The sequence below is a fragment of the Cherax quadricarinatus genome, chromosome 1, assembly GCF_038502225.1.
Source record: "Cherax quadricarinatus isolate ZL_2023a chromosome 1, ASM3850222v1, whole genome shotgun sequence".
NCBI classification, from domain to species: Eukaryota; Metazoa; Arthropoda; class Malacostraca; order Decapoda; family Parastacidae; genus Cherax; species Cherax quadricarinatus.
Window position 1 is genome coordinate 4,446,407 of NC_091292.1, and position 14,804 is coordinate 4,461,210.

At 42.7% G+C, this 14,804-nt stretch overlaps 2 protein-coding genes across 3 annotated transcripts in view; one reads left to right on the plus strand and one right to left on the minus strand.

The window, feature by feature from the left end:
- BORCS5 (BLOC-1 related complex subunit 5) overlaps positions 1-14,804 on the minus strand; it is a 77,343-nt gene that overhangs the window by 29,519 nt on the left and 33,020 nt on the right. The gene's annotated exons all lie outside the window — the stretch shown is intronic.
- The window catches only part of LOC128686459 (uncharacterized), a 43,424-nt gene continuing 30,039 nt past the window's right edge, over positions 1,420-14,804 (plus strand). Inside the window, exon 1 of the mRNA XM_053773408.2 lies at positions 1,420-1,849. Coding sequence (XP_053629383.1) covers positions 1,798-1,849 — 52 coding nt within the window. The 5' untranslated portion in view covers positions 1,420-1,797. The remainder of the gene's footprint in view (positions 1,850-14,804) is intronic.

Consider the following 14,804-nt stretch of genomic DNA (forward strand, 5'->3'; position numbering starts at 1 on the left):
GTGACCTAGTAGCGACCAGTGAAGAGGCGGGGCCAGGAGCTTGGACTCGACCCCTGCAACCTCAACTAGGTGAGTACACACGCACACACACACACAGCCACACACACACAGCCACACACATACAGCCACACACATACAGCCACAAACATACAGCCACACACACATACAGCCACACACATACAGCCACACACATACAGCCACACACATACAGCCACACGCACACACATACACAGCCCCACACACACGCGCGCGCGCGCACACACACACACACACACACACACACACACACACACACACACACACACACACACACACACACAACCACACACATACAGCCACACACACACAGCCACACACATACAGCCACACACATACAGCCACACACATACAGCCACACACATACAGTCACAAACACATACGGGCACACACACACGCACACATACACACAGCCACACACACAAACATACATCTCAGGTAAGCAGTGTAGAAACAATAAATAACCCTTAAAAACTGAGTATTAAACTAGAAAGTAATTTATGATCCTGTGTTTTCCTTCGCTGGCAACGTGGTGGCTGACAAGATGGAAAGTTCCGTGTTTTGCTTGTAAGACGAGAATTCATACCTGCTGCTTGCTTAAGCGCTCACCACTAACAAACAGTCTACACCAAAATATTTGCATCATATGCGTATCATACATGTTACTGCCTAAGACTCAATATTTTTATAGATATAACGGCTGCTCACTCGAATAAAACCTGATAACTCACACTGCACAGTCAATGTATTATATTTGTGAATTTATCGCTTCTCCTTGAATACAGTAAATAATAATAATAATCGACATATGTATAGCAAGATGAACAGGGTATCACGGAAACCAAGGACCCCAGAGCTGCCAGCTTCCTCTTTCCGAGACTCAGTGTTGCGATCCAGAGCGAAAATGCCAGCAGCATTCTGGGCTCACGGTCCACAGCCGGGGAGCTGGATGAAGTATTTAAGATGTAGGCCCTGATATGTCTTTTCTGTTCTCCTTCCCATTGTGTCTTTGCTAATGTATTTTGTTTATAAACTCAGAAGTGTTTATTTATCAATATACTAATTTAAGGATTAAAGTGTTCCTGTTATTAGTGTGAATCTGAAATGTGGCGGTAATGACCCACAAGCAATAGAGAGGACTTAAACCTAACAAACTAACCGTATCCAACCAATTCAGCCAACATGTGAACTGTTCCAGCACACAAAGATAGACACAGGCGGGACCAGGAGCTAGGACTCGACCCCTGCAACCACAAATAGGTGAGTACAGACACACACCAGGAGGGAAAGGTAGCGGAGTCCTCTCCACAGTAGGGGAAAGTCCCCCCCCCCTTCCCCAAGATACCATGTTGGCAGGGACGTAGCGTACACCTACGTCTCCAGTTCCCACACACAGGCAGGGAAAGTTGCCCCCTTGAACACTGTGAGGCCAGGAAGGCAGCGTACAAGTCTCCAGCCCCACTAGCACACATCAGCACCGCCAGCTCTCAGTATCACACACATTGTTCGCCTGAAGGCACATCTTACGTTTCCGTCCAAGGAGGGAGCACTTGCTCAAACTCCCTACCTTATGTTTGCCTGCTAGTACCACGTGTTCACCACTAGTATATTCAAGACACATCTACCACTAAGCTGGTATTGCTTTATAACATAAAAAGTCTACTGACACAAAAATTAGAACGTTACTAGAATCTGCTTCCCACCAAGTGAAACGATAATAGAAATTACTGAAAGGCCCAAGAACTATTTGACAGCACCTCTATGATGGCACCACAGAACACTTTTTTAAGTACATTCTCCAGCCTTATCTATGGTAGGTGATATTGTTTTATAAATTTATCTGTGACCTGACATTATGCATAAATTTTTATAATAATTTAATAATATATAGTTAAAGGTATACAGGTAGTATCTCGTATAGTTCTCAGGAGTTTTCCGAGGTAATTGTATTAAAAGTTCTTATCGTTTAATGTATATCTTGCAAACATCTTACTTGACTGGCAGTTTGTTTACAGCAGTGAAGCAAAGACGTGTTAGAAGAACACTGGGAGAGGAGTCAAGCTTCAGAATATCAGCGAATGTTACTACATCTTCATATCACCATGTTAAATCTGTTTAATATTATACACTGTTATTATAATCAATGGAAGCGCTAAATCACCAAGGTTTAATATACAATTATATGTAAAATGGGACCCAAAGTAAATACGAGAAAAGATGTACAGTACAGGCAAGCCAGTGTGACCTATTATATGGTAACCTAGTGTCCATGACCGGTTACAGTGATTGTTAGATAATATAATGATCAAACTTTATACACAACTGTTTTAAATTATTATAATGGTTGCAATAAGGTAACTGCTGATCACATAACTGGTACAATCTTGGATGACTGCTGATCACATAACTGGTACAATCTTGGATGACTGATCACATAACTGGTACAATCTTGGATGACTGCTGATCACATAACTGGTACAATCTTGGATGACTGCTGATCACATAACTGGTACAATCTTGGATGACTGATCACATAACTGGTACAATCTTGGATGACTGCTGATCACATAACTGGTACAATCTTGGATGACTGCTGATCACATAACTGGTACAATCTTGGATGACTGCTGATCACATAACTGGTACAATCTTGGATGACTGCTCCTCACATAACTGGTACAATCTTGGATGACTGCTGATCACATAACTGGTACAATCTTGGATGACTGCTCCTCACATAACTGGTACAATCTTGGATGACTGCTCCTCACACTGGCATTATTCATGCTACAATATATTCTGCTAAGTGTGTATCACAAGCCTGTAACATAGGTTTCCGTTTATTTCCAAATATCTGCTTTAATTTAATATTCTTAAAATACAAACCGTTACATAATAAACTCAACTTATTTATATAGTTTAAACAACTTATTTACTTAGACACCACCGTTCACACTGTCATTGATTCACAATTAAACCACAAACTGGAAATGGATGCTGGATGACGTTTCACTCAGTACAGAACCATTATAAAGTCTCAACCTCCGGTGAACACTTCTTGCCCGCGCAAGTGCCAACGCCACGCCCAGAAATTTAGATATTTGCCGCAGAAGCGGCTAGTTTATTGTTCACCCCATATCCATTCTGCACAATAACCCAGCCACTTCGGCGGCAAAAAACGCTAACCAACTCATAAAAGCTGCCGTCTTACCTACATGAGGTACCACGCTACACGTTGTTGAATAGTGTCACCTATCGCACAGTTCTCAGTAACACGTCATACAACTCATCACAAAAACCAACTGTCTCTTAGCCAAACAGTCAAAGGTACTCAAAACCCTCCTCACCACTGACTTCTTGCGCATTCGTGAAATCCTAAGTGGTTACTTCCTCTCGCTCAATGCTGGTGATTATGAAGGTGTTTTTCTTAGTTAGGAAAAATGTCTCCAGACGCAAATCCTAGTTATATTTATATACCACTGCCGAGGTACGCAGGATGGCCAAATGACCTGCTGAGTAGTAATACAACCACTGGCGTACCCGCGCTGGGTTCCTACTATATTTACAAAAACAAAATATGGAACATGTTTCTTATTTGTAGCTAGACTGATGGTGACGCACGTACACGCTATGGAGTCTCCTGACCCTCTAAATTGGTCCGGCAAGAAACGCAACATTTATATGCATGGACCTCTCTGGTGAACAGAAAAACTTTGTTTTACCTATCTAAAATCCTTTCATTTTCGAAGTAGTTAAAAATCAGCTTGAAGTGTTAAAGTTCTGTCATAGTTGCAGTTGCCTGTAGTGAAGGGTCTCAACTTGGATTCAGAGCGTGCTGTGCACCTCTCACTTAAAATATGTTTTTCACTGTTTCGTAAATATAACAGTGATAATCAGTGTTAATCGCCAGTGGAGCCTCGTGATAGTACTTGTTTATTTGTGGGTGCAGAGTTCGATTCTGCTCATGGCCCTGGCCTCATGCGACACCTCACCATAAACACCCAGGAGCTCAGTGATACTGCGACACAACTACAGCTGCATTATTCGTTATTATATGTATGTTAAGTGCTAAACCATAGTGGGTCATTCTTCGGAATGAGTAGTGGAAACTTGATCCTTCGTCCTCTAAGCGCGACAGATATGTAACCTTGTTATACTTAGGAAACAACAAGGGCACGTACTTGTTAGCGTCTAAGAAGGACATAACTAGCCTCCCACATAACTCATCAGGTCATCTCGGTAACGTATAGTAGAATGCACCTTCAACATGACAAAGATAGTCCTCAGCTCAAGACACGAATCAACTACATTCCATCAAGTTCAACTTGTATGACCAGAGTTGTGGTAAGATGAGGAAGGAAGAAGGATGGGTCAGGATAGAAATATAAGAAAAGGGTAGGATGGTGGAGGGGAGGTGAGGTAAGAAAGGTAAGTGACCCAACATTCCATCAAACTAAGGAAAATATAATTCGCGACCAGCGAAGAGGCGGGGTCAGGAGCTGCAACCACAATTTTGTGAGAATTAGGTGAGTACACCCACTATATGAGTTAGGATCATACTAGAGCAACCAATGCTCGCTATATGAGCTAGAATTGTGAGACAACAATGCTAAAGCAGTATAGCAACTAGGATCATACTAAACAACATATACTCACTATAGGTGTAGTGACGGTGACAGGGCAATTATTTGGAAACCAAACACTCGTCAAGTTATGGCAAGCTGGCAGACGGACTGTACGCCTGTGTACACAGGATGAGGCCCTCAGTGGGGTCTCCCTTCCCCCTCTCTTTCATGAACTCAAGCCACTCTGCAAGCTGCTATCCTCCCAGTACTCAACACCATCTTGGCCCGCCCCCACACGAACATTAATACAGAAACTCACCTCCACAGAAATAATTATTTTTATATTCATGGAGAAGCGTTAAACCCCTTGGGGACCATATAGCATCTGTAAAAAGGTTATAATAATAATAAAAAAAATAATAATAAAATAATAATAATAATAATATTGTTGAACATCAAAATGGTATACAATACCGACAGGTTGTTAGGTAAGACACATATGCAAGTTAGACAACTTTATTCCGAAACGTTTCGCCTACACAGTAGGCTTCTTCAGTCGAATACAGAAAGTAGGCAGGAACAGTAGAGATGTGAAGACGATGTAATCAGTCCATCACCCTTAAAGTCGTAGAATTTGAGGTTGTCAGTCCCTCGGCCTGGAGAAGTTCAGTTCCATAGTCAGGAACTGAACTTCTCCAGGCCGAGGGACTGACAACCTCAAATTCTACGACTTTAAGGGTGATGGACTGATTACATCGTCTTCACATCTCTACTGTTCCTGCCTACTTTCTGTATTCGACTGAAGAAGCCTACTGTGTAGGCGAAACGTTTCGGAATAAAGTTGTCTAACTGTTGCATATGTGTCTTACCTAACAATAATATTGTTGTTATTGTCTTTAGCAAATAGTTAGGCAAACCCACAGCAAAACTGCAAAAAAATAATTCGAGCGGAAACAAACGCAGGGATGATCATGAGAATCTACTTATCAAGATATATTCTAACTGCAGAAAGATTACAAATATAAAAATTGTAAAATTTAACAATTTCGTTTATTCGTCCAGCAAGTGGCAATGAAGAATTTAGGTATACACCCAGATAACTCACTGATCACATGCTGCAAACTGAACCATAACCTGTACTCACCTGAGGTTTCCCTTCCTTGAGTGAGTGTGACCTGACCTGACTAGGTTAGGGCATTGGCTTAAGGCGGTAGGAGACTTGGACTTGCCTCGCATAGGCCAGTAGGCCTGTTGCAGTGTTCCTTCTGTCTTATGTTCTTGTCCCCCTGACAATCAAAACCTGTCATTTAGGTTCAATTTTCCACTTATCATTCGTCTGAATATCTAGCAAAAGAGTACTACAGCAGTGTTTGGCATCTATCACATTTAGAACCCTGATGTAACTAGTACATCGTCAGCATAAAAATTATAATCAACTCCCATTACACTTAACAGTAAAGCTAACAAACTGTAACATTACCCGTCCAAGAGCAGAGCCCTGGGGTATGCCACAGAGTAAAGAAAACGGCTCAGATACAGAATCATTGATTACTACTTGATATGACCCATGAAAAAGATACGGTGACCCTTGAGGGGTACTAGTGCAATACACATTAGACTATACAGCTGCATAAACTCGACAGAACGTTACTCAGTTGCCGCAGATAAAAAAAAAAAAGCCATAAACTCAGAATTATTTTTTTACGTCTCGTCCCACAGCTCTTCACTTTAAATGAACCACTACCACACCCTGTGTATACAATCTCAAGTCTACAATGACTTCACTCAGTCTAAACTTAACCCATTCTCGCTGAAAATGATACACGTCAACCATTCTCACACTAATAAGAGTGACATCAATCGTTCTCATACTAAAGTGACACGTTAAACAATAACTAGCCTAGTGGTAATTAAGTCATACTGATTTTTTGGTTGTTCAAGGATCATTTACCACCAGTGTACATATACAACACTGTATCTATTTTAAGTGTGACACAATGGAAATATAAACACATATGCAGTATAATGTGATCATTGACTGACAACGTTTCACCCACACAGTGGGCTTTTTCAAGTCACAAACAGATCTGTTTGTGACATTATACTGCATATGTGTTTGTATTTCCATTGTGTCGGTATTTTATACCATTTATTTCCAAGTGTGACAGAAGTTGTAAAAAGGTCCGTAAATCATATGTAACGTATTTATGGGGAAGTGCTAAACCCGTTGGAGTCATACAGCGCCTGGGGAATGGTAGACAACCAGGTTTAATCCAAGAAAGTGTGAGGAGTAACTTCAATTCCATGGATCAAACGCCCTTCACCATGAGTAAATCATACGAGGTGAATAAATAATAATAATTATTATTATCGAGTCTGGACCCCAACGGTCCTTAGCCCCAACCCAGACCAGACTGCTTCAGTCGAGTACAGAAAAGTTGATAGAAGCAGAAGACGTGAAGACGATGTAATCAGTCCATCACCCTTGAAGTTTTGAGGTGGTCAGTCCCTCAGTCTGGAGAAGAATATTGTTCCATAGTCTGAAACAATATGGTGTTGAAGTGACAGAATGGAGTCTTATATACCGCCAGGAGGTGAGATGAAGGCCACTAGTAGACGTTGTGAGGTCAGGTCCCTCTCAAATTCATCTATTCTCACTAGAAGCTGCCCAAGTAGTTTGGTCTAAGATACCATTGTGTTGCAGTGTCTGACAGAGTGAACATCGACCAGACTATTTAGACCAAACTAACACGTAGCTAGGTCATCCAGTGACAAAAATACCCCAGACATATCTAACTTGCAAGCAGGTCAAAACCTGGCACTTTCTCGCTGCTTCTCAACCAAATCTCTTCCTCCTCCACCTCTCACCCTCACCGCTCTTATCATTCTTTGATCTGATATGGGTGCCAACGGGTGCCGAGGGTCTTGTCTGGTAATAAGGATCACGCTAATATTACCCTGACATACAAATATTAACGTAAGCATGTAAATTTTAATGCAGCGTATGAGAATAATAGATATTGTAGAGGAAGCTGTGCAGATGAGAGGAAGAAAGAGCAAATATAGGGAGATGTATAAGACGAAGCTAAGAATGCGATGAAGGCAGTGTAAGAGGAACAATTGAATAAGTACAATGAGGCAGACGGGGCAGGGAGCAGGAAAGAGTGGAGAGCCTTAAATAAACACGGCTACCCAAGCCATTTCTCCGCAACACGTTTTCTTTTACTCCCCCTCGTTCCTGTTTTCACGTGTGAAGGCATCAAAGGTATCCTCCCCTTCCTCCCTTCCTTCATGACTATCTCACTTCTCCCTCTCTGTCCCCCCCCAGTCCCTTCCTCTCCGCATCTCTTTTCTCCCTCTTTCTATTTCTCTCCGTCTCCTTATCTTCTCTACCGGTATAACCTACATAAGACGTAACCTTACCTAGCCAAGGAAACCAATTATACAAAGAAATTACGCACTTAGGCAATTATCTCTAAGATGAATGTCAGACGAATGACGCCACTGTAGAATACTCGGTGGTTGTCAGTATTAAACTACTGACTCACGAAATCGTAATGACACGATTGCAAACAAACCATACCACGGGCGGGATTTGAACGCGACGGTCTGGAGTTTTGAGACTCTCTGACCGCGGGTTCAAATCCCACCCGTGGTATGGTTTTTTTTAAACTACCGCACTACTCTGGTACTAAGCTTTTTTTTTTTTTAATTCTGATTATATATAAGGATGCTTTGACTATTGTATTATATTTCTACATTGGCTGCATTAAGTGAATAATTATTATAAACATACCGAAGTGATAAATTATGACGATTTAACCAGGATAACCCAACAAATTAAAATATTGTGATTTATTTCCTTGTTCCACGCAATTCTGGTGGGTACAGCCTCGTGTCAGCTGCTCTCTGCCACGGATAATTATTCTAATCACAAGTAATGAACCCGTAAGGCCTGGGCACCTGGAGGGGACTGCCACGCGTAGTAACAGCCTGGTCGATCAGGCAAGTTTGGTCTGAGCCAGACTTTCGAGACTAACTGAATACCAGCTGCAGGTCTGTCATGGGCACCGGGTTTAGTGGTGAAATATTACATCTGTTATTGTTGCAGTTAATTTTAACTGTATCTTAGATCTTGGTGATACTTCTGGTATTTAATATAATAATAATATTTACTGCTACAAGTACATGTACAAAGTATATAGGCCTTGATTTATGCATAGTATTTCGGGCAAATTAGATCAATTTTGTCCCCAGTATGCGACTCGCATCAGTCGACTAACACCCAGGTACCTATTTAACTGATAGGTGAACAGGGACAGCAAGTGTCTTAAGGAAACACATCCTAACGTTTCCACCCGTACCGGGGATCGAACCACGGACCTTCAGTGTGCGAGATGAGTGCGCTAGCTTCCTGGATCCAGAGTGTGACCCATCCAGTCATCACTCACCTGAAGGAATTCGCCCAGAGCTTCGTACCTCGTCGGCCGTGCCTCACCCAGCTACCCTGTCAGGGTATAACATCTCTTGTGTAGCACCGCCAGGGTTTGCTCCAGCACCCAGGGACAAGACTGTGTGATGCATTCACCCAGCAGTATACCACCGCCAAGTGCTCCATCCTAGACCCAACCTCGGGTCATGCCTCAGTTGGCCATGCCTGAGGCTCAGTTCTGTCTTCCGCTAGGGAAAACGCTGCTCCAGCAAGTATTACCCGAACCATTGTTAAAACTTGATGGTAAGGTTGTACACTGAGTGAATCACTGTCCTGTTAAAAGTTACTCTGTAACTTGTGTCTTTTCTTGACTCTCCCTGTCAGTTTAAGGTTCCAGCTAAACAGGCCACCGACTGCATGACCAAGGCTACGCTTCCTTCCTCGTCACAAAGAGCAACAATCAACTTCTTACTCACCAGACAACACAAAACAAACCCATAATTATCCAGATATTTGTGGAAATTATTAGCCCTTCAATTTTCATTAACTAGAAGTTATTAGGCTTCACGTGTTCATTAATTACACCGATATTTGTGTTTCTTAAAGCTTCTCGTTTTCATTAGCCGCCAGTGCAAAGCCCTAGTGATGGTGCCATAACTCATTCTCATGGCACAGTGCCTTCTCTGATAATTGTACATCCGGTCCGCCCAGGACAAAATTATTGTTCAGGAAAGAACATACATTAATTAAAAATAACAGCAATGTTGCATAGTTTGTGTACTCACCTATTTGTGGTTGCAGGGGTCGAGTCATAGCTCCTGGCCCCGCCTCTTCACTGATTGCTACTAGGTCCTCTCTCTCCCTGCTCCATGAACTTTATCATACCTCGCCTTAAAACTATGTATGGTTCCCGCCTCCACTACTTCACTTTCTAGGCTATTCCACGGCTTGACTACTCTATGACTGAAGAAATACTTCCTAACATCCCTTTGATTCATCTGAGTCTTCAACTTCCAATTGTGACCTCTTGTGTCTGTGTCCCATCTCTGGAACATCCCGTCTTTGTCCACCTCGTCTATTCCGCGCACTATTTTATATGTCGTTATCATGTCTCCCCTGACCCTCCTGGCCTCCAGTGTCGTCAGGCCGATTTCCCTCAACCTTTTTTCGTAGGACAATCCCCGTAGCTCTGGGACTAGTCTTGTTGCAAACCTTTGCATTTTCTCTAATTTCTTGACGTGCTTGACTAGGATCGGATCGAGGACGACGAGAGCTGTCGTAAGATGGGAAGGAAGAAGGATAAGGAAGGATGGAAATAACTGGAAAAGGATGGGGAGGAAGGGAAGAGGAGGAATCAAGGCAAGTGGCCCAACCACTTTGGGACATGTGGTACAAAAGTACTGGAGACGTAGAGGCTTGACTGATGTCACTGCTTGGCTCACTGGAGAGGATGGCGAAGGCAGCGGTAGGAGCTGGGAGTGTCAGAAGGCAGCAAGCAGGATGAGTTGGTTATGGTCTTAAACCGTTTATCAGTCCGGTATATTGTTTTCGAGAGAGTTGTATCACACTTATGGGAGAGCTGTAGTAGTCTTCGTTGGTTTGGAGGTGGTGGAGTATCTGGTTGTAGGTAGGGAGTGGTCTTTCTTCGCTTTGGTACGATACAGTGTTGTCTTGGAGATGTTGGATGAGTTCTAGGCGAGTCATGCTTGCAGGGTATAGCCTCGTGGTGTAGAATACGAGTCCTTTATGTTTAAAGCATGGTGTTCCCGGTAATCGACGTGAGCTAAGTAGAGAAGGCGGTGGTGGAGTAGAGGAAGGTGGTGTTGCTTCGTTTTCAACTTCAGTAGACGAATTAGAAGATGTTTCTGGTGGTAAGGCTTCTGATTGGTTGGATTCAGTGAGAGGTGGTGGCGGTGGAGGCTTCTCATTGGTCGTTGTTGGATTGACGTCACTAGTTGGTGGTGTTGATGGAACTTCTGCAGAAGAGTTGGCGATTAAGTTTTTGGTGAATTTGAGAATTTCTTCAGAAGGTGGAGATGCGGGAAATGTAAATGAAGGCATGTTATTTAATGCAAATTACTCGTTGATGGTAGAGTTAAATGATCCAGGTACAGCCATGTTCTGCATGTGAGCGTATAATAAACTGTAGTGGATCTTGGTTACGTCACATGTTGGAGGAGTGATGACGGTGGAGGCGGGCTGAGTAGATGCTTGAAGTATTCTTGGAGACGACTGTTGAGTAGCTTGTAGAATCTTGGATGTTGTAGATTGAATCTTGGCAATTGCAGCGTATGTAGGAGAGGTTCCAGATGACTTCTTTGTTTCTTCCTTTAGTTTCTTAGAAAGGATATCCTTTCGCACTGGAACACTTGGCTGCAAGAGTATGGTGATCACTCTTACAGTTGATGCAAGTGGGAGCAGCAGTGGAAGTGCAAGAACGAAAATCGTGTCCTGCAGACCCACAGGTGGAACATATCTTCTTATTCTTCACGTGGCAGTCGGCAGTAGAGTGACTGTACGAGTAACATGTCCAGCAAGGTGTTATGTACGTGAAGCGTTCAGGTTCAATCTGTCGAGGGTTGATGTAGTAGTAAAAGATGGCCAGGCCATCAGACAGTGCTCTGGTCGCCATGGTAACGTCCAGGAATGTGACCTTGAACATTGAGGAAGCGTTGGGGATCTTCACTACATTGTCAATCTTGGCCCAGGTGTTGAGGTCTTCAAGTGATGTAGTAATTTCCTGGATGGTCATGTTCGTGATCAGCTTGTCAAGACGATTTATAAACTGAACGTTTTGCAAGCATGTATGGTGACGTAGAGATGGTAAAGCCTCGGCCTTCTAAGGTCTTCATGGCAGTAGGTGTAAGCACCTTGTCAGCTTCAGTATCATCGAGAAAAGTGACGATGAAAGCTTCTTTCAGTGACGTGATCTTGGAGAACTTTGCGTGAATACAAGTGTTGAGAGAAGCTGCAAGCTCAAGCTTCGTGGCGTCATCGACGACAGAAGACTTGGGCTTAATTCTCACACGATGAGACATCGTGGAGATGGTAGAGGTTCCCCTCCCCAACGGGGATCGTAGGGATACTGTGCAAGTATCCTTATTGAGGTATCGGAACGCTATCCGTAGGTTTGCCAGGCGCCCGTATGCTGCAGCAGTGTGTGTGTGTACTCACCTAATTGTGTGTGTGTGTGTGTGTGTGTGTGTGTGTGTGTGTGTGTGTGTGTGTGTGTGTGTGTGTGTGTGTGTGTGTGTAATATATATTTTTTTCGTTAGGTTCAGAATGATTTTTGCGAAATTATTGCATACATAAATTTTCGCTTGCCTTTTTCGGCAAGAAGACCGTTGCTATTAAAGCCAAAATCGCAAGTTTTACCTATTTTCACATTATATATATATATATATATATATATATATATATATATATATATATATATATATATATATATATATATATATATTAAAGAGAAGCATCATTATGAAGAAGGGCAGCTAGAACATATTTTGTATTAGAAAATAATAGATAAGTTAAAGAGAGGTTGCTAGCACAAGTAGCGTCTACACAGATAAGTTCTTGTAACCAACAAACGTTTTCTTAAGACGAACAAGAAGATGAACGAAGCTGGAGCTTCTTCACCCTTCAAATGGGGTATATGATGCAGAAGGCTCTTAATCCATGAAGTGGAGCTATTCTAATCTTTATTCAGATTTAACCTGATTGCCTTCTAGTTCCTCAGGTGCTGTAAGACCCAAACACATCACAACATACATCATACCATCTTAAACACAGGAGCTATGAATCGACCCCTGCAAGCACAATTAGACAAGTACACACAGAGGAGCTACAAAACGATCCTTGCAACCACATACAGGTGAGTATACACCGGATGAGATATTCTCCCCAAGGAAGACGGACCGAGGGATGGTTCCCACGCACCCGTAGAAAAAGCAACTGGGCCCTCCCCTCCCACCTCTACCCCAATATACAAAATCATCTCCCTCCCCGCCTTCCTGAAACCATTCCCCCAACTCCCCTGTACACTTTAAAGAGGAAAAGAACCGGTGAGACTGCATCTTGTCTTTATACTGAGCTAGGCTGGTAATGAGGGATTCAAATATAGTGCCACGAGGAGCCAGCAAGCTTGACTAAGACCCGAGTGCCTTGTATAGGTTGGCTAAAATACATATAGAAATGGAGAATGAAGCGCATAGCAAATTATGTGACAGATGTAACCACCACTACACACCACACCATTAACAGCACTACACACCACATCATTAACAGCACTACACACCACACCATTAACACCACTACACACCACACCATTAACAGCACTACACACCACATCATTAACAGCACTACACACCACACCATTAACAGCACTACACACCATACCATTAACAGCACTACACACCACACCATTAACAGCACTACACACCACACCATTAACAGCACTACACACCACATCATTAACAGCACTACACACCACACCATTAACAGCACTACACACCATACCATTAACAGCACTACACACCACACCATTAACAGCACTACACACCATACCATTAACAGCACTACACACCACACCATTAACAGCACTACACACCACATCATTAACAGCACTACACACCACACCATTAACAGCACTACACACCACATCATTAACAGCACTACACACCACACCATTAACAGCACAACACACCACACCATTAACAGCACTACACACCACACCATTAACAGCACTACACACCGCACCATTAAGTAACATACACACCACATGATACAATGCCACATTATAACACACCATACCAAGCTCTCACATAAATATGTAATCATAATACTAATAATACCAAAGAAGAAGAGTGAAAAACCCTTCTGAAAAAACCATCTCCAGCGGTAATTAACTCGGCTCATTTCTTTCTCTTTCCCAAATTATCCAGCGTCTCCCATATTATTTTGTCCCAGATTATCCAGCGTCTCCCATATTATTTTGTCCCAGATTATCCAGCGTCTCCCATATTATTTTGTCACAGATTATCCAGCGTCTCCCATATTATTTTGTCCCAGATTATCCAGCGTCTCCCATATTATTTTGTCCCAGATTATCCAGCGTCTCCCATATTATGTCCCAGATTATCCAGCGTCTCCCATATTATTTTGTCACAGATTATCCAGCGTCTCCCATATTATTTTGTCCCAGATTATCCAGCGTCTCCCATATTATTTTGTCCCAGATTATCCAGCGTCTCCCATATTATTTTGTCCCAGATTATCCAGCGTCTCCCATATTATTTTGTCACAGATTATCCAGCGTCTCCCATATTATTTTGTCCCAGATTATCCAGCGTCTCCCATATTATTTTGTCCCAGATTATCCAGCGTTTCCTATATTCTTCTTTCCTAGAATATCCAACGTCTCCCAGATTTTGTCTCTCAGATTATCCAGCGTCAGATTATGTCTAGTATTGTCTACTGTTTTTCTCTTCTCAGATTATCTAATTGTCTCCCAGATTATCTGTTCGTACCTTCAAGATTATCAGATTCTCTCATATTATCTGCTTGTTCATGTCTCCTTGACTGATTGTTCAACTCTCCTTGATTGACTGGTTGACTGTCAGTCAATGATTAGTGATTCGAGCTTAACTATGTGGTAGTCTTCCTGTCTCACTGACTGCTTGGGGTCCCACTCTGGTCTTCTCCAGACTCTTGTGGGTCCCCTCGTGGGTCACCTGGTGGGCCTGTGGGTCCCCTGGTAGGCCTTTGGGTCCCCA